The sequence below is a fragment of the Bos mutus genome, chromosome 14 (genome assembly GCF_027580195.1).
Source record: "Bos mutus isolate GX-2022 chromosome 14, NWIPB_WYAK_1.1, whole genome shotgun sequence".
Classification (NCBI taxonomy): domain Eukaryota; kingdom Metazoa; phylum Chordata; class Mammalia; order Artiodactyla; family Bovidae; genus Bos; species Bos mutus.
The window spans coordinates 17,083,646-17,110,016 of NC_091630.1; the positions used below are offsets into that span (position 1 = coordinate 17,083,646).

At 37.8% G+C, this 26,371-nt stretch overlaps 1 protein-coding gene across 9 annotated transcripts in view; it reads left to right on the forward strand.

The window, feature by feature from the left end:
- VPS13B (vacuolar protein sorting 13 homolog B) overlaps window positions 1-26,371 on the forward strand; it is an 805,186-nt gene that overhangs the window by 301,480 nt on the left and 477,335 nt on the right. For all 9 annotated transcript variants that reach the window (XM_070383034.1, XM_070383027.1, XM_070383026.1 and 6 more), the window contains exon 20: window positions 25,067-25,176. In XM_070383034.1, the coding sequence (XP_070239135.1) occupies window positions 25,067-25,176 (110 nt within the window). The remainder of the gene's footprint in view (window positions 1-25,066; window positions 25,177-26,371) is intronic.

Below are 26,371 nucleotides of genomic sequence, written 5' to 3' on the forward strand. Positions count from 1 at the left end.
GATTTTTTTAATATCATATCCTTTTGAAATACTATCTCATGGTCAGGCCTAGAATAGTGACAGATACATAGTAAGTGTCTGCTGTCTTTCTCTCCCTATCGCCTTCCCTTTTCTTACTCTTTTTTTCTGTCTCTGCATTTACATATATACATGTCGTACACATATGCATATGTATGTATGCATATGTGTATATATATTTAAGATTACAAGTAATTCAGAGTTAATAGATCACGATTATTGAAATGGGAAATAAATTGAAAATTTATCAGAGGATCCTGCAAATAATATCACACATATACATTTGCACGTGTTTGTGTGTGGGACACAGGCATGCAAATGCAGCATGTAAAGGCATTCTACGGCAGAAGCATTTCTGCCATAATGCCATACACTCATTCCTAAAGAAACCTTCCATTTGGCATATACTTTTAAAAGGGCTTTTAGGGAAAATTGGAGTAGAAGCAGTTACATACATGTGCATATGTGTGTGTACATGTATATAGAACTTTATAACCAGAGTACTGGTTACTCTGGTAACCAGAGTTACCAAACTAAAAGTTTTGGTGAGAATACCATCGTTAAGTCTCCTCTGGCAATTGTAATCAGCGTCATTGTCAAAGTAGCCTTAAGTTTTGGGTCTCATAATTTGTTTGAGATGTAAACCTTTGAGAAAATTTGCTTTTAAGAGTGACCATTCTCCTCAAAATGAAAAACTCTGAATCAGTATGTAGACTTTTATATTTTTTTATGCTTAGGATAAATGTCTTAGCATCTTTATCTGCACTCCCATCTTCAGATAGCTTAACATATGGAAGATCTAGTGATCAGGAAGATTCTGAATCACTCACTGTCTGTGTGGGAGAAAAGCTCTTCCATGGAATTATCAGCCTTTTCACATCATAATGTTGCTGAAGCTTTCTCATTCATGGTGAGAAAGCTGATAGCCTTGAAATGTACTGAGAAAAGTTGTGTATGAATCAATATAACCTTTTGGTTATGTATGCTGATCTCATTACCCTATTTACCAATCATAGTTTAGTTGAGTAGCTTTAAAGAAACATAAATTATAGTTTAACAGACTGTTTATAAATAAGGCTTTTAGCTCAAAATAGATACAGACTTACACTTTATTTTGACTCCAAAATAGGATGTCTTTTCACTATCATTTAAAAATATTTACTGTAAATAGTAAAAAATCTAGTCACAGCCTGTTGCATAGCACTAGAAAATGGAAAATAATGTGAACAAACATACAGTTAAAAAAGACAGAAGCTAGAGGAGGTTCCAGTAAAATTTTAAGTGTATGTGGAAGAAATAATAAGACTTAAAACTTAAGTGTTATGGGGAAAATAGGCTATTTAGTTGAATTATATATTTTATAAAAAACCCGTTAGTGGATACTTGGAAGAGATGACTTCTTTGAGAAGTATTATAGACCCGAGATTATAATTGTGGGGCTGTATAGTCAAATAGACCTGGTTTTAAATCCTATCTTCAGAGCTTAATTGCTTCTGTGATCTTCAACATGTGTTATTTAGGACTCAATTTTAACATCTATAAAATGAGTTTAGTGTATCACTTATTTCCTTGGGTTGTTGTTAAAATTAATGAGGTAAAGCCTTAAACAGAGAAGGCAATGGCAACCCACTCCAATACTTTTGTTTGGAAAATCCCATGGACAGAGGAGCCTGGTCGGCTGCAGTCCCTGGGGTCGCGCAGAGTCAGACACGACTGAAGCAACTTAGCAGCAAAGCCTTAAAAGTTTTTAGAGTAGTGCCTAGTACATGAAAAGTGCAATTATGTTTATTTTGCCACCTGAAAGTTAAGAATCATAGCTTAACCCTTTTTTACATTTATATATAATGAAAACAATAGCCATTTAAAGTGAGATTTGTTGTTGTTGTTGTTCCAGGTAACAACTCTTTGAAATCAGAAAAATATATAGTCATGTTGACTGTCTTAATGTAATTTTGTGACCACTGTTCTAAAAGCGGGCTTCCCAGGTGACTCAGTGGTAAAGAGTCTGCCTGCCCCGTAGGAGACCCAGGTTCAGTCCCTGGGTGTGGAAGATCTCCTGGAGAAGGAAATAGCTACCCACTCCAGTATTCTTGCCTGGGAAATCCCATGGATAGAGGAGCCTGGAGGGGCTGCAGTCCATGGGGTGGCAAAGAGTTGCCCACGACTCAGTGACTAAACAGCAGCAGCATCTAAAAAGGATCTTACTGCTTCTTTGTAATCGTTCCTTTTCCTCCGCTAGTCTCTTTATCCTGTGCTCTCCTATTCTTGCTTATATTAGCATCATATGGGGGCTTGTTAGAACTGCACCATCTCAGGCTACACACTAGATCCATAGAATCATAACCTGCATGTTAATACAGTTCCCCAGGTGACTTTTAAGCACGTTCAAATTTGAGAAGCACTGTCCTTAAACCACTGTTTCTCATTTTATCCTTTCCTCAAACTGTTCTCCATCAGTGACACTCAGCTCCTTGAAATCCCTTTCATGGATAATGATTTTGCTTCCTGCTTCTCTGGAAAAAAAAAAAAAAATGAAGCTATGAGAAGAAGCTATCATACACACACTCAAGTGCACAACCATAACTTCCCTTGCAGTATCTTTACAGTTCTCTGCTTTCAAGTTACTATAGATGAAATAACCATGCTACTATCTAACGGTGAGTCACTAGATACCCTCTTCTCCCTATTCAAGAATATCACTGCAGTAAATCTGTACTCATTCACTTGTATCATTCACTTTTTCCCTCTCTGCTGGATCATTCTTCCCAGGCTGTAAACCTGCTGTCTCTTGTCTTAGGAAAGCAAACAAACAAACAAAACTTTCTTTGGATCCCACTTTCTCCTCAACAGCTACCACTATATTTATTTGCCCTCTGCAATAAAATTTCTCAAAAGAATCGTTTTATACGTATCATCTCCATTTCTTCTCTTCCTGTTTCTGAATGCATTTCATTCAGTCTTTTGCTCCCCCTACTCCATTGAAACTGAGCTTGTCCAAATTACTGGTAATCTAAATATTGTTACATTCAGCTGGCAGTCCTTATTTTTTTAATTTGGCAGCAATAATTTAAATGTTGATCACTATTCCTTGAAATACTTTCTTCCATATGCCACTTCTCTGGGTATCTCTTTTTTCTCTGTTTCTTGTTCTTATTGTCTGGTTCCTCTTCATTTCCCACTTGAATTGTGTGACCTATTTCACCTGGCTTCTTATACTTAGCATATTTTCAAGGTTCATCCACATTACAGCATGTGTGTATGCGTGTGCTCAGTTTTGTCCAGCTCTTTGCAACCCCATGAACTGCAGCCCACCAGACTCCTGTCGCCATGGAATTTTCCAGACAAGAATACTGGAGTAGGTTGCCATTTCTTTCTCCACGTTATAGCATGTCAGTACTTTATTCCTTTTTTGTGGTCAAATAATATTCCATTGTGTATATACATTATTATTTGTTTATCCATTCATCCTTTATAGACATCTGAATAGTTTCCACATTTTGGAAATTATCAATAAATGCTCCTATGAACATATGTATATATATTTAGAATATATGACTACATATATTGGTTTGAGTACTTGGTTTTGCTTATTTTGTGAATATATCTAGGAGTTGAATTGCTGGGTCATATGATAAATCTATATTATTGAGGAACCTCCAGACTGTTATCACATTAGCTGAACCATTTTTTATTTCCACTAGCAATGTACTAAATGATTCCTATTTTTCCACATCCTTGTCAATATTTGTTATTTTCAATTTTTTGAGTATTGTCTTCCTAGTAGGGACAGAGGAGCCTAGTGGGCTGCTGTCTGTGGGGTCGCACAGAGTCGGACACGACTGAAGCGACTTAGCAGTAGCAGCAGCAGTGGGTTTATGACATTGAACAGTTTCTAATGTGATTATTGAACATTTACATATCCATACCTCTTTCTTCTTTCTGTTGAATTCTTGAGAAGATCCTTTGAAGTTCTATGGAGTTGTCTCTCTGTGTAGCTCTATCTTCTTTGGTACACTTTCCTGAGAACTTTGGGCATATCTCTGTGTACTGTCAGCTCTGTCTCTCAGAGAGAGTGCCAATCTTTGCTTGGTTGCTCTCTCTGCACTAGATCCTGGAAGTTCTCTCAAGGCAGTCAGCTGGGATAATTTGCAGTGTTCCCCTTGTTTTTTGTGTGGTAGGGTCCACAGTCCTCTGTTGCCTGATTTCCTGTGTCTTGCATACCTTCACTTCATATATTCCTCCCCTCCCCAAACCAATATTTTGATTGTTTCACACGAGAGGGTAAATCTGGTCCTGTAACTTAGCCTGATGTGGAATCCTTTCATCTTTAAAATGGAGAAAATAAGACTTAAGAGTATGCCAAATTCATATTAACTCTGCTGAGATTCCTGTGAAGAATGCATGTCATCTTTCCATGTACCCTCACTATCTCGGATGTCAAACATTTGTGCTTTGGCAGTCTACTGGCTGGACTTGGCAGACTTTTGTGGGGGTAAAGTGTATAATCAATTGGTTTACTTTGTCAGGGGTTGTAGACATTGATTATTATTCACCTGGGAGTGGAGAACTTTGTAAATGAAATTTGAATCTTCTATGACTACTGGCAAGAACTGAAAAATTCTCAGTAATGAAAATCACATGTTTTAAAAGAAATGGACCAAGAAATACTTTGTTTTAGTGATGTTGCATTTTCTCTTTATTTGTAATGGAAATATATTTTCTTTCCAGGAATATTAAGAGACTTTGTGACACAGACCTCTTTTTTTGCTGTTGTTAAATTAAGGAGATTTCAGTATTAAGAAAGATTTAAAAAATTTTCACCATATTTATTCAAAAATGCAACATTTGTGTAAGAACGTCCTTGTCCTTAATAAATACACACTGCCGTATTTAGAGGTATATGTGCACCATGTATCCAGTATACTCTAAAACTGATCATAAAGGGTTTTATGCACATACTCAGACACACATATGCAGATGTGTTGGCATATGTGAGTCTAAATTTAAAAAATTGGAGAATTTGCTTGAAAGATATTTTGAACTTCCTTGTACTATTCTTGTAGCATTGAAGCTTGGAATTATATTAAAGCTATCACATTTTTTTAAAGAACTACAATATTATGATCACTTCTAGGTGTGAAGTGTGACATTTCCTTCGTTTTTGCCTTTTCAGCATTCATTTCCTCCTTGTCTGATATTTGCAAGCTGTATAGCTCAAGGGGGATTGATCTCACAGGGTAGTTCCAGGACTGAACATGTGACCTGTGCCTCAAAATACAGTTCTCTTCCTTTTTTGAAGTGATTGGTTCAGTTGAGTTCAGTTCAGTTGCTCAGTCGTGTCTGACTCTTAGCGACCCCATGAATCGCAGCACGCCAGGCCTCCCTGTCCATCACCAACTCCCGGAGTTCATTCAGACTCATGTCCATTGAGTCAGTGATGCCATCCAGCCATCTCATCCTCTGTCGTCCCTTTCTCCTCCTGCCCCCAATCCCTTCCCAGCATCAGAGTCTTTTCCAATGAGTCAACTCTTCACATGAGGTGGCCAAAGTACTGGAGTTTCAGCTTCAGCATCATTCCCTCCAAAGAACACCCAGGGCTGATCTTCAGAATGGACTGGTTGGATCTCCTTGCAGTTCAAGGGACTCTCAAGAGTCTTCTCCAACACCACAGTTCAGAAGCATCCATTCTTCGGCGCTCCGCCTTCTTCACAGTCCAACTCTCACATCCATACATGACCACAGGAAAAATCATAGCCTTGACTAGACAAACCTTTGTTGGCAAAGTAATGTCTCTGCTTTTGAATAGGCTATCTAGGTTGGTCATAACTTTCCTTCCAAGGAGTAAGCGTCTTTTAATCTCATGGCTGCAGTCACCATCTGCAGTGATTTTGGAGCCCAGAAAAATAAATTGTGACACTGTTCCCACTGTTTCCCCATCTATTTCCCATAAAGTGATGGGACCGGATGCCATGATCTTGGTTTTCTGAATGTTGAGCTTTAAGCCAACTTTTTCACTCTCCACTTTCACTTTTATAAAGAGGCTTTGTTCAGGGATGATCATATAAGCCAAGCCAATGCAGGGAGATTCATTTCTAAGATTTCTGTTGAAATTATTGTGAAAGAGAAACTATCATCATGTTTCCAAGTGAGTAGGTTATAATCTTAAACCTAATTGTAGTCACTTGCCATTATTTATAACACTTTACCTGAAAACAGTGAAATCAATTTAGAGGAAAGAGAACCAGCAAGCTTCAGTATGAAAATTGTTGTTTTATATATATATATATAGAAATTAAGCTTGATTTAGCATTTGGTGCTTTGGACCATTCCTTTGGAAATACTGAAGAAAAAGAGAGAAGATGTATAATATCTTGATTTCGTATTTTGTATTCTGATTCCATCTTTCTAACCATTCTTTAGTTTTCTTTTTTCGTTTCTCCATAATCATCTCATTTCCTTGATGAACATAAACTTGAGGTTTTTTTTTTTTTTTTTTTTGATTACTATGGTTTTAGCTGTGTTTATTTACATGTATATATAATACATTTTAATATATAATGACTATACTATTTGTATCTGTTATTTCATTGTGTATTATGTTGTATCATATTTAAGTTATGTGTATTTAATTTTACTTTATGGTTGTTAATTAAATATAACTTGTCATTTCCATGGTTACACTTTTAGGCCCAGGAATAATGTTTCCATAAATAATAGAGGCCTGTGTATTAACGACTGCTGATAAATATCTTTACCTTGGTATCCCATCCAATCCCAAAGAATGTTCAAACTACCACACAATTGCACTCATCTCACACACTAGTAGAGTACTGCTCAAAAGTCTCCAAGCCAGGCTTCAATAATACATGAACTCTGAACTTCCAGATGTTCAAGCTGGTTTTTGAAAAGGCAGAAGAACCAGAGGTTAAATTGCTAACATCCGCTGGATCGTCAGAAAAGCAAGAGAGTTCCAGAAAAACATCTATTCTGCTTTATTGATTACACCAAAGCCTTTGACTGTGCATCACAAAAAACTGGAAAATTCTGAAAGAGATGGGAATACCAGACCACCTGAACTGCCTCTTGAGAAATCTGTATGCAGGTCAGGAAGCAACAGTTAGAACTGGACATGGAACAACAGACTGTTACCAAATAGGAAAAGGAGTACGTCAAGGCTGTATGTTGTCACCGTGCTTATTTACCTTATATGCAGAGTACATCCTGAGAAACGCTGGGCTGGATGAAGCAACAGCTGGAATCAAGATTGCTGGGAGAAATATCAATACCCTCAGATGTGCAGATGATACCACCCTTATGGCAGAAAGCAAAGAGGAACCAAAGAGCCTCATGATGAAAGTGAAAGAGGAGAGTGAAAAAATAGGCTTAAAGCTCAACATTCAGAAAACTAAGATCATGGCATCTGGTCCCATCACTTCATGGTGCATAGATGGGGAAACAGTGGCTGACTTTATTTTTGGGGGCTCCAAAATCACTGCAGATGGTGACTGCAGCCATGAAATTCAAAGACGCTTACTCCTTGGAAGGAAAGTTATAACCAACCTAGACAGCATCTTAAAAAGCAGAGACATTACTTTGTCAACAAAGGTCTGTCTGGTCAAGGCTATTGTTTTTCCAGTAGTCATGTATGGATGTGTTAATGGGCTTCCCTGGTGGCTCAGAGGTTAAAGCGTCTGCCTGGAATGCGGGAGACCCGGGTTCGATCCCTCGGTCAAGAATATCCCCTGGAGAAGGAAATGGCAACCCACTGTAGTATTCTTGCCTGGAAAATCCCACGGAGGGAGGAGCCTGGTCGGCTACACTCCACGGGGTTGCAAAGAATCAGACACGACTGAGCGATTTCACTTCAGTTCACTTCATGTATGGATGTGAGAGTTGGACTATAAAGAAATCTGAGAGCCAAAGAATTGATGCTTTTGAACTGTGATATTGGAGAAGACTCTTGAGAGACTCCCTCCAACTGTAAGGAGATCCAATCAGTGCATCCTAAAGGAGATCAGTCCTGAGTGTTCATTGGAAGGACTGATGTTGAAGCTGAAACTCTAATACTTTGGCCATTTGATGCGAAGAGCTGACTCATTTGAAAACACCCTGATGCTGGGAAAGACTGAAGGCGAGAGGAGAAGGGGATGACAGAGGATGAGATGGTTGGATGGCATAACCGATTCAATGGACATGAGTTTGAGTAAACTCCGGGAGTTGGTGATGGACAGGGAGGACTGGCGTGCTGCAGTCCATGGGGTCGCAAAGAGTCAAATACAACTGATTGAACTGAACTGAACTGGTATCTCACAGACACCCTGAATTCCCCATTTTTTCAAATTGCTGTCTTCACTTCTCTTCAAACCTCTTTCTTATTTTAGTCCATTTCATTAATAATTGTATCTTCTCAGTGACTTGAGCAATTCTTTCATATAATCCCACTAAACTATATATGATTTCAGGGGAGGGACTGTGATAATTCTCCAATGTAACTTGAGTGCTTTACCAGAAGAGACAAAAGATTTGTAGGGGTTTCTCAGAAAGGAAAACCTAAGACAAAGGCTTATGTACTACTGTTATTATGGATCATAGTTGAAGGATTAACGTTATGAGTCAGCAGAGGGAGACGTATTTGGGTGTATAATCGAATTAGTCACAAGTTTCTAGAACCATTCTTCCTTGGAGTTTTCTTTTTTTCCCACTTACCTACATATTCCATTGTTCAAGGTTCTACTTCTCAGGACACTGCCTTTGCTGCTCATGTAGCTTCTGTGTATATTTATGGGCACCAAGTGAAGAGCTGTACTACTCCATACTATAGGAATACACTGCAAGCTCTGAGTTCAGAGGCAAGAGACATATTGGATGGACACAGGCTTTGTCAGTTTTTCCTGTGTGGAGTTGCTTAGGAAGCCGCGTAGAACTGTTCACCACTGCAACTGCTGGAATGATTTAGGGTGAGGTAGCCTCTTGAGAAATTTGTATGCAGGTCAGGAAGCAACAGTTAGAACTGGACATGGAACAACAGACTGGTTCCAAATAGGAAAAGGAGTTCGTCAAGGCTGTATATTGTCACCCTGCTTATTTAACTTATATGCAGAGTACATCATAAGAGATGCTGGGCTGGAAGAAGCACAAGCTGGAATCAAGATTGCTGGGAGAAATATCAATAACCTCAGATATGCAGATGACACCACCCTTATGGCAGAAAGTGAAGAGGAATTAAAAAGCCTCTTGATGAAGGTGAAATAGGAGAGTGAAAAAGTTGACTTAAAGCTCAACATTTAGAAAACAAAGATCATGGCATCCGGTCCCATCACTTTATTGGAAATAGATGAGGAAACAGTGGGAACAGTGTCACAATTTATTTTTCTGGGCTCCAAAATCACTGCAGATGGTGACTGCAGCCATGAAATTCAAAGACGCTTACTCCTTGGAAGGAAAGTTATGACCAACCTAGATAGCCTATTCAAAAGCAGAGACATTACTTTGCCAACAAAGGTTTGTCTAGTCAAGGCTATGATTTTTCCTGTGGTCATGTATGGATGTGAGAGTTGGACTGTGAAGAAGGCGGAGCGCCGAAGAATGGATGCTTCTGAACTGTGGTGTTGGAGAAGACTCTTGAGAGTCCCTTGAACTGCAAGGAGATCCAACCAGTCCATTCTGAAGATCAGCCCTGGGATCTCTTTGGAAGGAATGATGCTAAAGCTGAAACTCCAGTACTTTGGCCACCTCATGCGAAGAGTTGACTCATTGGAAAAGACTCTGATGCTGGGGAGGGATTGGGGGCAGGAGGAGAAGGGGACGACAGAGGATGAGATGGCTGGATGGCATCACTGACTTGATGGACGTGAGTCTGAGTGAACTCCGGGAGTTGGTGATGGACAGGGAGGCCTGGCGTGCTGCGATTCATGGGGTCGCAAAGAGTTGAACACGACTGATCAACTGAACTGAACTGAACTGAACCCTAAAGGTTCTTATATTAAAAAAAGCAGCCTTAATTTCTGAAAAAAACTGAGAAAAATAACTTGGCTGTTGATGAATGACTGATGGAATGGAGGGCAGTGTCTTGGACTTAGGAATGCTAGAAGTCTATCCTGTGATTTATGCCATGCAATTTTAGATGAAATGAGAAATAATGGTATTAAGTATCAGAAAATACATGCTTATCTGGTTTCAGTCAGAACAACATTGCTTTTAGTTTCCAAGTTAAGATTTATTATTAATACATACTTAGTATTTAAAGCTTGCATAATTAAATCAAAATGTATATTCTGTCTCCTAGTTAGTTTGCTGAATATTATCATAATTTTGAAAGAGATCTTTCCAAGCAGAGCTGGTCCATGGAATTTTAAAACTATACATGGTCTAATGTGGATGACTTTGAAGATCCTTCTCTAGTTGATTTTAATTGTAATAAAAAAATACTGTTTTCTGCTAGTATCTATTTAAAAAGATACATCCCTATGATCCTTAATTCTGTGTGCTTAAAATTTAAGCCAGATGTAGCTTCATAGAGTCAGTAAGATTAAAATGCTAAGTCAATTAATGATTAATTATTTTGAATTAAACATGATCCGAGATTATCAGTGTTGGCTTTAAAAAACGTAAACCAAACTGAATACTGCTTTGTACCTTAATTCATATTTTATGTCTCATTATTTCAAAGTATAAGTGTTTGCAGTATGTTTGCAGTGCTTATAGCCTTAGGTTATTTAATATATTCAAATATGATTAAGACATACTTTGGAGTTTGGGGCCTATATGTAAGAGATACAGAAATATTTGAAATGAAAAAACTGTCATAATACTACCAATAGAGAAGATTTTATGGATGTATATGAGTTAATGATAATACATGTTATATGTTAATTTATAATCTATATTTTGATTATGTTTTCCTGTAAAAGCAAATCTGGTTTTGTTTATTTAATTGATTGATTTAATTCTATTGAATATAGTTGATTTACAGTGTTAATTAGACTAGCAATCTCTTCAAGAAAATTAGAGACCAAGGGAACATTTCATGCAAAGATGGGGTCAGTAAAGGACAGAAATGGTATGGACCTAACAGAAACAGAATATATTAAGTAGAGATGGCAAGAATACACAAAGAACTGTATAAAAAAGATCTTCACGACCCAGATAATCACAATAGTGTGATCACTCACCTAGAGCCAGACATCCTGGAATGCGAAGTCAAGTGGGCCTTAGGAAGTGTCAGTATGAACAAAGCTAGTGGAGGTGATGGAATTCCAGTTGAACTCTTTCAAGTCCTCAAGGATGATGCTGTGAAAGTGCTGCACTCAATATGCCAGCAAATTTGGAAAACTCAGCAGTGGCCACAGGACTGGAAAAGGTCAGTTTTCATTCCAGTCCCTAAGAAAGGCGACGCCAAAGAATGCTCAAACTACCACACAGTTGTACTCATCTCACACACTAGAAAAGTAATGCCCCAGATTCTCCAAGCAGGCTTCAGCAATATGTGAATCGTGAACTTCCTGATGTTCAAGCTGGTTTTAGAAAAGGCAGAGAAACCAGAGATCAAATGCCAACACCTGCTGGATCATGGAAAAAGCAAGAGAGTTCCAGAAAAATATCTATTTCTGCTTTATTGACTATGCCAAAGCCTTTGACTGTGTGGATCACAACAAACTGTGGAAAATTCTTCAAGAGATGGGAATACCAGACCACCTGAACTGCCTCCTGAGAAATCTGTATGCAGGTCAGGAAGCAACAGTTAGAACTGGAAATGGAACAACAGACTGGTCCCAAATAGGAAAAGGAGTACGTCAAGGCTGTATATTGTCACCCTGCTTATTTAACTTCTGTGCAGAGTACATCCTGAGAAACCCTGGGTTCGATGAAGCACCAACTGGAATCAAGATTGCTGGGAGAAATATTAATACCCTCAGATGTGCAGCTGACACCACTGTTGGGGCAGAAAGCAAAGAGTAACTAAAGAGCCTCATGATGAAAGTGAAAGAGGAGAGTGGAAAAAGTTGGCTTAAATCTCTACATTCAGAAAACTAAGATTATGGCATCGGGTCCCATCTCTTCACGGCAAATAGATGGGAAAACAGTGGACATAGTGTCAGACTTTATTTTTCTGGAGTCCAAAATCACTGCAGATGGTGATTGCAGTCATGAAATTAAAAGATGCTTACGCCTTGGAAGGAAAGTTATGACCAACCTAGACAGCATCTTAAAAAGAAGAGACATTACTTTGTCAACAAAGGTCCGTCTAGTCAAGGGTGTGATTTTTCCTGTAGTCATGTATGGGTGTGAGAGTTGTACTATAAAGAAACTTGAGCGCTGAAGAATTGATGCTTTTGAAATGTGATGTTTGAGAAGACTCTTGAGAGTCCCTTGGACTGCAAGGAGATCCAACCAGTGCATCCTAAAGGAGATCAGTCCTGAATGTTCATTGGAAGGACTGATTTTGAAGCTGAGACTCCAGTACTTTGGCCATCTGATGCGAAGATTTGACTCATTTGAAAAGACCCTGATGTTGGCAAATATTGAAGGTGGGAGGAGAAGGGGACAACAGAGGATGAGATGGTTGGATGGCATCACCAACTCAATGGACATGAGTTTGAGTATACTCCGGGAGTTGGTGATGGCCAGGGAGGCCTGGCATGCTGCAGTCCATGGAGTCGCAAAGAGTTTGTCATGACCGAGTGACTGAATTGAACAGTGTTAATTACTACTCTACAGCAAAGTGATTCTGTTATACATATATATATAGATACATTTTTAATACAATCTTTTCTATTATAGTTTATCATAGGGTATTGAATATAATTCTCTTTGCCATACAATGCAAACTTTTTTATCTATTCTATGTTTGAAAGATTACCTCTGATAACATCAACCTCTTAAACCATTAGTTTCCCAGCCCCCTCCCCCAAGGAACCTCCAGTTTCTTCTCAATATCCGTCATTCTTTTTCTGTTCCATAGATAGTTCAATTGTGTCCTTTTTTACTTTATCTTTTTATAATTTGTTTATTTATTTTTGGTTGTACTGGGTCTTTGTTGCTTCCTGCAGGTTTTCTCTAATTGCAGAGAGTAGGGGCTACTCTTCGTTGCGGTGCATGGATTTCTCATTGTTGCAGTGGCGCAGAGAAGTGTTGAAGTGGTTTCTCTTGTTGAAAAGCACGGACTCTAGGCCCACGCGCTCTAGGTGCACAGGCTTCAGCAGTTCCAGCTAGGAGGGTCAGTTCTTCTGACTCGTAGGCCCTAGAGCGTGCTGCTGCTGCTGCTAAGTCGCTTCAGTCGTGTCCGACTCTGTGCGATCCCATAGATGGCAGCCTACCAGGCTCCCCTGTCCCTGGGATTCTCCAGGCAAGAACACTGGAGTGGGTAGCCTCGGTAATTCAGGTTCAGTGGCTCTAGAGGGCAGGCTCAGTAGTTGTGGCACATGAACCAAGTATTCTGTGGCTTGTGGAATCTTCCTGGACCAGGGATTGAACCCATGTTGTATGCATTGTCAGGGAAACTCCTGGCCGCTGTACCAGCAAGAAAGTCCTGTGTCATATTTTAGATTCCACATATGTGATGTTATATGGTATTCATCTTTCTGACTTACTTCACTTATTAATAGTATGATAATCTGTACTTGCATCCACATTGCTGTGTATGGCATTATTTTGTTTTTTGTGATTGAGTGTTATTCCTGTGTGTGTGTGTGTGTGTGTGTTTACCCCAAGTTGTTTAGCCAGTCATCTGTCGATGAATGTTTAGGTTGCTTCCATGTCTTGGCTGTCATAAACATAGAGACGTGTGTATCTTTTTGAATTATAGTTTTGTTTTGATACATGCCCAGGAGTGGGATTGGGGAATCATATGGTCATTTTGTAAAATCCAGTTTAAAATGAAGAATTGCTTTAAAAAATTTTTTTTTAGTTCTAGAATCCTGTGTTTGTTTATATTGATTTGGTGCAGGATTTGGGATGGGTTTCTGAATAACGAAAATCCTGAATAAAGAATAATGATGCACTGAAGATAAATAAAAGAGAGACTTTTATGAGACCTGTTAATTTTTAAAATGGTATTTACTTGGTATCAATGAAGTTTATGCTTTTTTTCTTATATCAACCGAAGTTTTCATTGAAATTCAGAACTTTGATCAGGAAAAATGCAGGTATAGTTTCATAGTTCTAGACTATAATATATTATTTTTATAACATGAAATGATATGTTTGTTCTACCTTGGTTTATATATAGCTTGATTAATATACTTGCAGATCTGTTTTTTTAATAATAGATCACTTGTATATTCACCTACAGACACCTCGACAATCACTATTTTATGCTTAAATATTACATATAAACATATGCTTATATATATATATTTGTGTATAATGCCTGGAAAATCTATGCTTACGGAGGAATCTTAGTTTCTATTTTCTTCTCCTAGCACTGATTTTTTTTTGAATTTTATTCATAATTTTATTATAAAATTCTTATTGAATGACATTAGAACACAAATTTTTCTAAAATGGAAATACTTAACTGATTTTTCACACTCTTAAGTAATACATTATCATTTTTATTTTTTAAATTTTTTATTTTTTTAATTTAATTTAATTTTATTTTATTTTTTAAATTTTATTTTATTTTTAAACTTTACAATATTGTATTAGTTTTGCCAAATATCGAATGAATCCACCACAGGTATACCTGTGTTCCCCATCCTGAACCCCTCCTCCCTCCCCTCCCCATACCTCCCCTGGGTCGCCCCAGTGCACCAGCCCCAAGCATCCAGTATCGCATTGAACCTGGACTGGCGACTCGTTTCATACATGATATTATACATGTTTCAATGCCATTCTCCCAAATCTCCCCACCCTCTCCCTCTCCCACAGAGTCCATAAGACTGATCTATACATCAGTGTCTCTTTTGCTGTCTCGTACACAGGGTTATTGTTACCATCTTTCTAAATTCCATATATATGCGTTAGTATACTGTATTGGTGTTTTTCTTTCTGGCTTACTTCACTCTGTATAATAGGTTCCAGTTTCATCCATCTCATTAGAACTGATTCAAATGTATTCTTTTTAATGGCTGAGTAATACTCCATTGTGTATATGTACCACAGCTTTCTTATCCATTCGTCTGCTGATGGGCATCTAGGTTGCTTCCATGTCCTGGCTATTACAAACAGTGCTGCGATGAACATTGGGGTACACGTGTCTCTTTCCCTTCTGGTTTCCTCAGTGTGTATGCCCTTAATTTTTATTGGAGTATAGTTGCTTTACAATGTTGTGTTAGTTTCAGATGTAGAGCAAGTGAATCAGTTATACATATATCTACCCTTTCTTAGAATGTTTTTCCATAAAAGTCATTACAGAGTTTTTAATTGAGTTCTTTATATATTAGGTCTCATTAATTGTCTGCTTTATAGATATAGAGTACATATGTTGATCTTCATTTCCCATTCATCTCACTCCTCTTACCCCCTTGGTTATCTGTACAGGTTTCTTTCTACGTTTGTGTCTTATTCTGCTTTGCAAATAAATTCATCTCTATCATTTTTCTGGATTCCACATTTACATGATTCTATTCAATATTTGTTTTTGTCTTTCTGACTTCACTCTGTTAAACAGTCTCTAGGAGCATCCACATCTCTGCAAATATCATTATTTCATTCTTTTTTTTAAATTTAATTTTATTTTTAAACTTTACAATGTTGTATTAGTTTTGCCAAATATGTTTGAGTAATTCTTCATTGTATCTACGTTCCCAGGCTTCCTATGTGGCACTAGTGGTAAAGAATCCTCCTGCCAATGCAGGAGATGTAAGAGATGTGGGTTCGATTCCTGGGTCGGGACAATCCCCTAGAGAAGGGCATGGCAACCCACTCCAGTGGTCTTGCCTGGAGAATCCCATGGATAGAGGAGCCTGGCAGGCTGTATCCCATAGGATTGCATAGAGTTGGACATTACTGCTTAAAACAGATGTAAGGATAGTTTGTTTATTTGTGATTTTTCTTGTTTCTTGAGGTAGAATTTTATTGCTATAAACTTCCCTCTTATAACTACTTTTGGGTTATCCCATAGGTTTTGGGTCATTGTGCTTTCATTGTCATTTGTTTCTCGTTTTTTTCTTGTTGTTAACTTCTTTGATTTCTTCAGTGATCCGTTGGTTATTTAGTAGCATATTCAGCCTCCATGTCTTTTTGTTTTTTACACTTTTTTTCTTGTAACTGATTTTTAATCTCATAGCTTTGTGATCAGAAAAGATGTTTGATACAATTTCAGTTTTATTAAATTTACCTAGGCTTGATTTTTGACCCAGTATGTGATCTCTCCTGAAAAATGCTCCTTGTATACTTTAGAGGAAGTGTGTTCTGTTGCTTTCAGATAGAATGTCCTGTAAATGTCAATTAAATCTCTCTGGTCAAATGTGTTATTTAAGGGTTGGGTTTCCTTATAAATTTTCTGTCTGGATGATCTGTCCATTGGTGTTAGTAGGGAGGTAGTCCTGCACTTTTATTGTGTTACTGTTGATTTCTCCTTTGTGGCTTTTAGCATGTGCCTTATGTATTGAGGAGGGGAAGGCAATGGCACCCCACTCCAGTACTCTTGCCTGGAAAATCCCATGGGTGCAGGAGCCTGGTAGGCTGCAGTCCATGGGGTCACGAAGAGTTGGACATGACTGAGCGACTTCACTTTCACTTTTCACTTTCATGCACTGGAGAAGGAAATGGCAACCCACTCCAGTGTTCTTGCCTGGAGAATCCCAGGGACGGCGGACCCTGGTGGGCTGCCGTCTATGGGGTTGCACAGAGTTGGACATGACTGAAGTGACTTAGCAGTAGCAGTATGTATTGAGGTGCTCTTATGTTAGGTACATAAATATTTACAGTTGTTATCTTCTTACTGGGTTGATCCCTTGATCATTATGTGGTGTTCTTCCTTGTCTCTTATCATAGCCTTTAAAGTCTATTTTGTCTGATATGAGTATTGCTACTCCAGTTTTCTATGAATTTCCATTGGCATGGAGTATCTTTTTCCATCCTCGCATTTTCATCCTGCCTGTGTTCTGAGGTCTAAAGTAGATCTCTTGTAGACAGCATATATACAGGTCTTGTTTTTGTCTCCATTTAGTCAATCAGTGTCTTTTGGTTGGTGCATTTAATCCATTTACATTTAAGGTTATTATTGGTATGTATGCAGCCATGAAATTAAAAGACGCTTACTCCTTTGAAGAAAAGTTATGACCAACCTAGATAGCATATTCAAAAACAGAGACATTACTTTGTCAACAAAGGTCCGTCTAGTCAAAGCTATGGTTTTTCCTGTGGTCATGTATGGATGTGAGAGTTGGACTGTGAAGAAGGCTGAACGCTGAAGAATTGATGCTTTTGAACTGTGGTGTTGGAGAAGACTGTTGAGAATCCCTTGGACTGCAAGGAGATCCAACCAGTCCATTCTGAAGGAGATCAGCCCTGGGATTTCTTTGGAAAGAATGATGCTAAAGCTGAAACTCCAGTACTTTGGCCACCTCATGCGAAGAGTTGACTCATTGGAAAAGACTCTGATGCTGGGAGGGATTGGGGGCAAGAGGAGAAGGGGACGACAGAGGATGAGATGGCTGGATGGCATCACTGACTCGATGGACATGAGTCTGAGTGAACTCCGGGAGTTGGTGATGGACAGGGAGGCCTGGCGTGCTGGGATTCATGGGGTCGCAAAGAGTTGGACATGACTGAGCGACTGAACTGAACTGATGTTCCTGTTTTCTTAGTTCTTTTGGGTTTGTTTTTGTAGGTCTTTTTCTTCTCATGTGTTTCCCACTTAGAGAAATTGCTTTAACATTTGTTGTAAAGTTGGTTTGGTGGTGATGAAGTCCCTCAGCTTTTGCTTGTCTGTAAAGCTTTTGATTTCTCCATTGAATCTGAATGAGATCCTCACTGGGTAGAGTAAGAATGGTTGTAGGTTCTTCCCATTTATCACTTAAAAAAAAATCCTGCCACTCTGTTCTGGCCTACAGAGTTTCTTTTGAAAAATCAGCTGATAACCTTACAGAGATTTCCTTGTATGTTTTTTGTTGCTTTTCCATTGCTGCTTTTAATATTTTTTCTTTGTGTCTAATTTTTTTTTAGTTTGATTAATATATGTTTTGGTGTCTTTCTCCTTGGGTTTATCTTATATGGGACTCTCTCTGTTTCTTGGACTTAGATAACTATTTCTTTTCCCATTTTAGGCAAGGTTGTGATTATAATCTCTTCAAATATTTTCTCAGACCTTTTCTCTTGTTCACCTTCTTCTTCTGGTTCCCCTGTAATTTGAATATTGGTAGATTTAATTTCTCCCAGAAATCCCTGAGAGTGTCCTTATTTCTTTTCATTCCTTTTTTCTTTATTCTACTCCATAGAAGTTATTTGTGCCATTCTGTCTTCCATGCCATTTATCTGTTCTTCTGCCTCAGTTATTCTGCTATTGATTCCCTTTTTGTACTTTTCATTTGTGATTGTGTTAGTCATCAGTGTTCATTTGTTTTTTAGTTCTTTTTTGTCGTTATTAAACATTTCTTACATCTTCTTGATCATGCATACATTCTATTTCCAAAATCTTGGATCATCTTTACTGTCATTACTCTGAATTTTTTTTCAGGTAGATTGCCTGTGTACATGTGTGCTAAGTCGCTTCAGTCGTGTCCAGCTCTTTCCCCATGGAGTATAGGCTGCCAGGTTTCTCTGTCCTTGGACTTTTCCAAGCAATAATACTGGAGTGGGTTGCCCTTCCCTTCTGCAGTGAATCTTTCCAACCCAGGGATCAAACCCATGTCTTTTATGTCTCCTGCATTGGCAGGTGGGTTCTTTACCACTAGTACCACCTAGGAAACCTGCATAGATTGCCTGCTTCCTCTATTTCTTTTGTCTTGTGTGTTTTTACCTAGCTCCTTCTACAGAGACATATTTCTCTGTTGCCTCATTTTGTCTAGTTTAGTGTGTTCGTTGTCCCTTTTCCACAGACTGCAAGGTCATAGTTCATTGCGCTTCTGCTGTCTGCTCCCTGGTGGGTGAGGTTTGTCCTGGGGCTTGTGTTGACTTCGTGGTGGGTAGGGACTGGCGCCTGCTCTAAAGATTGGCCAGAGGGTCCTCTCCTCTTCCAAATATTCTTTATAAAGGCAGCATTCATGTTACCAGATGCAATCCTGAGAAATCCCTGTTGGGAGGTATCTTCATTTCTTCTAGCACAGATTGCCTTGCTTGGTTCTCCCTGAAATATTTAGAGTGGCTGGAAGAGTTCTCTGAGTTTTCTTTCTTTGCCCTGACTTCCTCAGGCTCCATGCACCTGAAACTTTGTGGGATCTTTCTTGTCTCTCAAGTTCCATCCCCTGTTTTTCTTATTAGCATTTGATGAAGGCTTATTGAAAAAGGGTGGCATTTGGGTAGATTACTCTTGTTTCTACTGTTTTCATAGATCCTAAAGTGTCAGTCTGTCTCAAACTAGCTCTTTATATATTTGTTAAAAGTTCAGTTGTTTCCTTCTTTTCTTCTCCTCCTCTTATTGCTTTCTCAGGTATAAAAGCCATATTCATTCCTTTTGCCCTATGAGGGGCACCTTTCACTTTTATGATTTCTGTTCATAAAAATCTGTCTAGTGAATGTTGAAAAGCTTTGATAGGTTACCTGGCTTCCTCTTATTGTTACAATGAGATAGAATTCTCTTGTGATTTTTGTATCCTATGAGAAAGGGAAATATTTATTAAGTAACATGAGGTACCATACACACATCTAAAAATCTTACGATTCATTTACACTAAATTTGACTGCTATCTTGGATAAGGTTGCCAGTAGTTGGCAGCTCATCCCTGCCTTGTTGTTTTTTAGTGTCTGATTCTCTCTTGCCTTTATTCCCTACCCTTGTTTTTGAAGTAGTTATTCTTCCCTTATTGTTTACTTAATTATGTAGTCAAAAGTTTTGAAATTACTGTTACAAATCAGGGTAACAATTTCTTAAGAACCATATTAATCTGAAGTGTTCTTTATTATTGTAGTTGTTCAGTTTCTAAGTCCTGTCTGAGTTTGCAACCCCGTGAACTGCAGTATGCCAGACTCCCCTGTCCTTCACTCTCTCCCAGAGTTTCCTCAAATTCATGTCCATTGAGTCAGTGATGAGTTTCATGGGAAAAAAATAGTAAGTTTTAGCTACTTAAACTTAGATGAAGATTAATATGTCTGTGTTTTTGTGTCATTCATTGGTTCATGATAAATGTAAAGTACTTTTTCCTATTAATAACTTGATATTTTGCAAGACAGTCTCATTGGTTGGCAAGGTTTCTGTTACTGATAAGCATGTATGTTTAATTTCATGCTCTGCAACTTTGGTCTCTAACCCTTATTTCAGTTCTCATTTTTAGCTTAGGATGTAACTGAAAATGACAGTGGTGCCTTGGTTTAACTAATTGGTGAAGCCTGAATGGAATGTGTATAAGTGAGCCATTTGGGTCATGAACAGAGGAGTAAAGCACACTTTTCTCATTAGTTGTCTCCCAGGCTAAAATTAAACAGAATAATATATTGCCAAGTTTTAGTGATGTATGGGGCATCTGTTCTGAGTCAACTCAGTATCAGACTAATTGTCTGCACACTTATATGTAAAACTTGTGTTTTATTTTTAAAGGTCTTGTCTCATAAATTGAATATAATATAAAAATATCCCTTTAAATGTAAAAGAATGTTATCTCTAATTTATAGTTTCAACTAAATTGTTAAATTAATAAGTTGTTCTCTTTTATTACGTGTTTCGCACTCATGAAGTTGAAGCCTGGCTCTTTGTCATTTAGTCATTTTTGGTATAATGCAGTTGTGTAACATGAATATTTGTGGGTGAAGTATTTAATTTTTTCATTATAATATAGTAAGACTTTCAAAATTAATTGTCCACGTGAAAAAATGTATCTATTTTCATTTGTTTTCCTTTCCCTTTCTCTATCATTCCCTTTTTAAAGATGTGCTAATAACTTACTGGGAAAATTTTTAAACATTTACTCAACCTGTTCAGTTTTTAGGGCATATGAAAAGACTATTAAAATAACTTGCCTAATAAGGAGAATTCTATAATTCCGTAATTTAGTTTTTTTCTCAAGTTTGTATACTTTTAAATTTATAACTGCTTTGTTTATATAGATTTTTCTCTGTATTTTTATCATAATTTTGAAAAAGTTTGTACATGGCTTGTACTTGAGATGTATAGTATTTTGTTGTTGTTGGGTTGCTCAGTCATGTCTGATTCTTTGCGACCCCCATGGACTGTGTGTGGCACACTAGACTTCCCTCTCCTTCACTATCTCCTGGAGTTTGCTCTAACTCACATCCATTGAGTTGATGACGCCATCCAGCCATCTAATCCTCTGTTGTCCCCTTCTCCTCCTGCCCTCAGTCTTTCCCAGCATCAGGGTCTTTTGCAATTAGTCTGCTCTTCACATTAGGTGGTGAAAGTATGCTATTAGAGCAAAACTGTCCTGAGTTCTTTTCTGGTTAGTGGCTCGAGGTGACCTCTACAAATGATATGCTATTCTGCTTAACCCAGAAAACTACCCTAAATCTTGCAAATCAAGAGGTTCACATCTTCATGTTCACTTTAAGAACACTCGTGAAACTGCCCAGGCCATTAAACGTATGCATATCTGAGAAGCCACCAAGCATCTGAAGGATATTGCTTTAAAGCAGCCATGTGTGCCATTCCTTCTGGTGCCTGTTCTCATTCCTTGGTTCCTCTCTCTGGATTTAATTAGGTAGATGAGTGTTCTTCTTACTCCATTCTCTTATCTCTTAACACCATTTTGATTGGTTTATTTTTCTATTTCAGATACATTCTAAATTATCTTACTGTATTTCTTCTATTTTATTAATTTTGTCTTCACCTATAGCTTATCTGCTACTTGACTTGTCCAATGAGTTTTCCTTAGAGTTGGTAGGTGTGCACAGGCCAAACAGTGGGTCTGGACACAGGGTTGGTGACCCAAAAAGAGTACTACATTTTTACTGCCTTTGCTTAAAAATTCAGAGAGTAATGCTGATCGTAAAGGCTTAGATGTAGATTCTCTGGTCATTGAGCACATCCAGGTGAACAGAGCCTCAAAGATACAGGCGCAGGACTTACAGAGCTCATGGTCAGATCAACCCATACATGAGCTATCCCTTCCACATTGAGGTGATCCTTACTGAGAAAGATCAGATTGTTTCTAAACCAGAAGAGAAGGTTTCATAGAAGACAAAGATATCCCAGAAAAAACTGAAGAAATGAAAACTTATGGCCCAGAAATAAATGCTGCAAAAAATAAATGCAAATAAAAGCAAAAAATAAAAAATTTGACTTTTACATCTAAAAATCAATTTATTCTTTTTCTTCTTTATCATCTTTTATTTGTAACACTTGGTATACATGAAGTTGTTTTGAAGTAAAATATAATAAATATCATTGAATATGTGCTGAGAAGTTGAGTCAGTTTATTTGCTTTTTTACACCTCAGGAGATGTTTCTATTTAGGATTCTTTTCTGATCTTCTTTTTTCTTTAGTGTTTTGTTTCTTCTTTGTTTGTTTAATGTAGGTTTATTTTTGATTATCCAGTCTGGGTTCATTGGACTTCTTAGGTGTGAGGCAGTTATGTATGTACATATATCTTGGCAGTTATGTAAGATTCTCAGTAATTAATTTTTATCAGTATTGGCTCTTCTCATTTTTTGGTTACTCTGGAATTTAATTAGATATATGCTTGTTCTTCTTACTCACTTATCTCTTAATATCATTTTGTTTTCTTTTGTTTTTCTATTTCTGATACATTATAAATTATTGTATTTCTTCTATTTTACCCATTTTCTCTTCACATATCTAATCTGTTATTTAACCTGTTCAATGAGTTTTAGGGGGCTTTTCTAGTAGATCAGCTAGGAGACCTTGGTTCAATTCCTGGATTGGAGAGATCTCCTAGAGAAGGGATAGGCTACCCACTCCAGTATTCTTGGGCTGCCTGCGGTACAGGAGACCTGAGTTCGATCCCTGGGTTGGAAAGATCCCCTGGAGAAGGGAACAGCTACCCACTCCAGTATTCTGGCCTGGAGAATTCCATGAAGTTTTGGGGGGCTTCCCTGGTGGCTCAGTGGTAAAGAATCCGCCTGCCAATGCAGGACATGAAGATTCATTCCTCGTGTGGGAAGAATCCCCTGGAGAAAAAATGGCAACACATTCCAGTATTCCAGACTTCCATGGACTGAGGAGCCTGGGGGCTGCAATTCATGAGTTTGCAAAGAGTTGGACAGGACTTTGACTAAACACCAAAACCAACAATAATGAGTTTTTTACTTCAACAGCTAAATCTGTCATTTCTCTACTTTCCATTTTTCTTTAAAATATGTTCTTTGCTAATACTTTCTAATAGTTCTTCATCATGATTCCATACTTTAGTATTTTAAACATTTTCAACATAACTTTTTCAACATGGACTTTTTTCAACTAACCTATCTACCCTTTATTGTGATTTCTTTTTTCCGCTCCTACCATGCGGCAGGTACTTTTTTTAGATGCTGGAGATAGAGTTGAGGGCAAAACTGACATATTCTTTCCTTCATATTCTGTTCGTCCTAATGGAGCTAATACTATTTTTATAAAAAAATATGTAAAGAAATTTACTATGTTATTTACAGATATACATGACCTGCCCCATATATATTAAGAATGGGACATTCTAGTTTAGTTAAGTTTATGTGAGCTACTTTTATCAGAGAAGGACAAAAATGTTTTAGTTAGTAGGATGGGATAGAAACTTGTTACACTGCAGCTTTGTGTTTTATGTCAGACTGTTAGCCTGCATTTCATCTAGACAGCTCTCTCTCTTTGCTTCTGAACATTTAAAGCTGTAATTTACAGTGATTTATTAAGTGGTTATAATGATGCTTCCTTTAGTTCTATAATATAAACAAAAGAAGGAGATAATATTCCATTCTCATGGCCAATACAGACACTGCTGTTTCCCTAGAAAATAGTTTATGATTTTATAATAAAAAACTGTGATAAAATAGTTTATTATATTTTTAATGACAAATACACAGTTAATAAGCTATAATTCACATTCCATAAAGCGCATTATTTTAAAGTACATAATTTAGTGGTTTTTGGTGTATTTGCAAGTTGTGCAGCAATCACCATTTTCTGATTAGAATGTTTTCATCACTCTCCAGGGAACCACCTTTCTATTAGCATTTGTTTCCCTTTGTTTTCTCCCCTAGCCCTGGCATGCATTGATATACTTTTTCTTTTATGGTTTTCCCTGTTCTGGTCATTTCATGTAAGCGCAGTTGTGTAATATGTGACTTTTTGTTACTGGCTTATTTCACTTAGCATGTTTTCAGGGCTTATTCATGTTATAACATGTATCAGTACTTCATTCCATTTTGTGGTTAAATAGTTTTCCATTCTGTGGTTCTACTACATTTTGTTTATCCATTCAGCGATTCTTAGACATTCATGTTTTCCCATTTTTTGGCTGTTGTGAATAATGTGGCTATGAAAATTTGTGGACAGGTTTTTCATGGATATTTGATTAGTTCTGTTGATATACCGAGGAATATGATTGTTGGGTCGTATTGTAACTTTATGGGCTTCTGTGGGTAGATTAGATTTTAAAGAATATGCCTGTAATGCAAGAGACCCAGGTTCTATCCCTGATTTGGGAAGATCCCCTGGAGAAGGGAATGGCGACCCACTTCAGTATTCTTGCCTGGAGAATTCCATGGACAGAGGAGCCTGGTGAGCTACAGTCCATGGGGTCACAAAGAGACAGGATTCAGCGACTATCACACACACACACACAGTAACTGTTTATTTTGCTTTTTGAGGAAATACCAATCTGCTTTCCAAATGGTCTGCACTATTTTTTGTTCCCACCAACTATGTATGGAGGTATAATTCCTCCACATCCTTTGCAACACTTATTGTTGTTTCTCTTTTTATTATGGCTATCTGCAATAGGTGTAAAATGATATCAAGCTTATTGTTTTTAGGAGGAATAATTTAAAAATCTTGCATTTTAGGTGCCGTACTCCTTTGTAATGTCCAAGGACTAGCAGTTAATATTGACCCTATCTTATACACCTGGCTCATTTATCAACCTCAGAAGCGAAGCAGTAAACATATGCAGCAGGTGAGAAGTTTTTATAATTCTCTAAATACCTTTTTCTTATTTAATAAAGTTATATATTTCTTAGCTTGATTTGTTTATGGAGGTACCAGAATTCTTCTGTCCCCTACTCTATCTGTTTCAAGTAATTTGGCTCTTTAATTTCTATAGAAGAAATTATAGCTCAAAATACACTTGCTTGAATGTTAAAGGGACTTGCTCTACAATTGCTTGTAAAGGAGATACTTTAGAGAGAACAGGTTAGATAGGCCTATTTTACTGACTTAGTTTCCCTCATAGTGCCTACATATTTTTTCTCAGAGTATATATATGTTCTCGGGTACATAAGAATTGTTCACGAAGTGTTAGCTTTCATTTTCATCGTCTCTGTATTTCTTTCTTCATCTGTAGATTTTTTTTCAACAAACATGTATTGAGTGTGCTTAACCCTAGTGTTGGTATGGTTGGTGTGAAAGACTTGCAGTATGAGTTTATTTAAAAGGTGTCTAAATTACAAAGTTAGGCTTCCTTGGTGGCTCAGATGGTAAAGAATCTGTCTGCAGTGCAGGAGACCCAAGTTTGATCCCTGGATTGAGAGGGGCTAATTATGGTCCCCAGAATACTTAAATGTAGCTCTGTATGTTATATTAAGTATAATTCTGACAGGTGGGTTTTATCATTCCCATTTTAAAGATGAATAAACTGATGCTTATTATTGAGATAAGAGAGTTCCATAAAAACATCTATTTCTGCTTTATTGACTATGCCAAAGCCTTTGACTGTGTGGATCACAATAAACTGTGGAAAATTCTGAAAGAGATGGGAATACCAGACCACCTGACCTGCCTCCTGAGAAATCTGTATGCAGGTCAGGAAGCAACAGTTAGAACTGGACATGGAACAACAGACTGGTTCCAAAAAAGGAAGAGGAGTATGTCAAGGCTGTATATTGTCCCCCTGCTTATTTAACTTACATGCAGAGTACATCATGGGAAACGCTGGGCTGGAAGAAACACAAGCTGGAATCAAGATTGCCGGAAGAAATATCAATAACCTCAGATATGCAGATGACACCACCCTTATGGCAGAAAGTGAAGAGGAACTAAAAAGCCGCTTGATGAAAGTGAAAGTGGAGAGTGAAAAAGTTGGCTTAAAGCTCAACATTCAGAAAACGAAGACCATGGCATCCGGTCCCATCACTTCATGGGAAATAGATGAG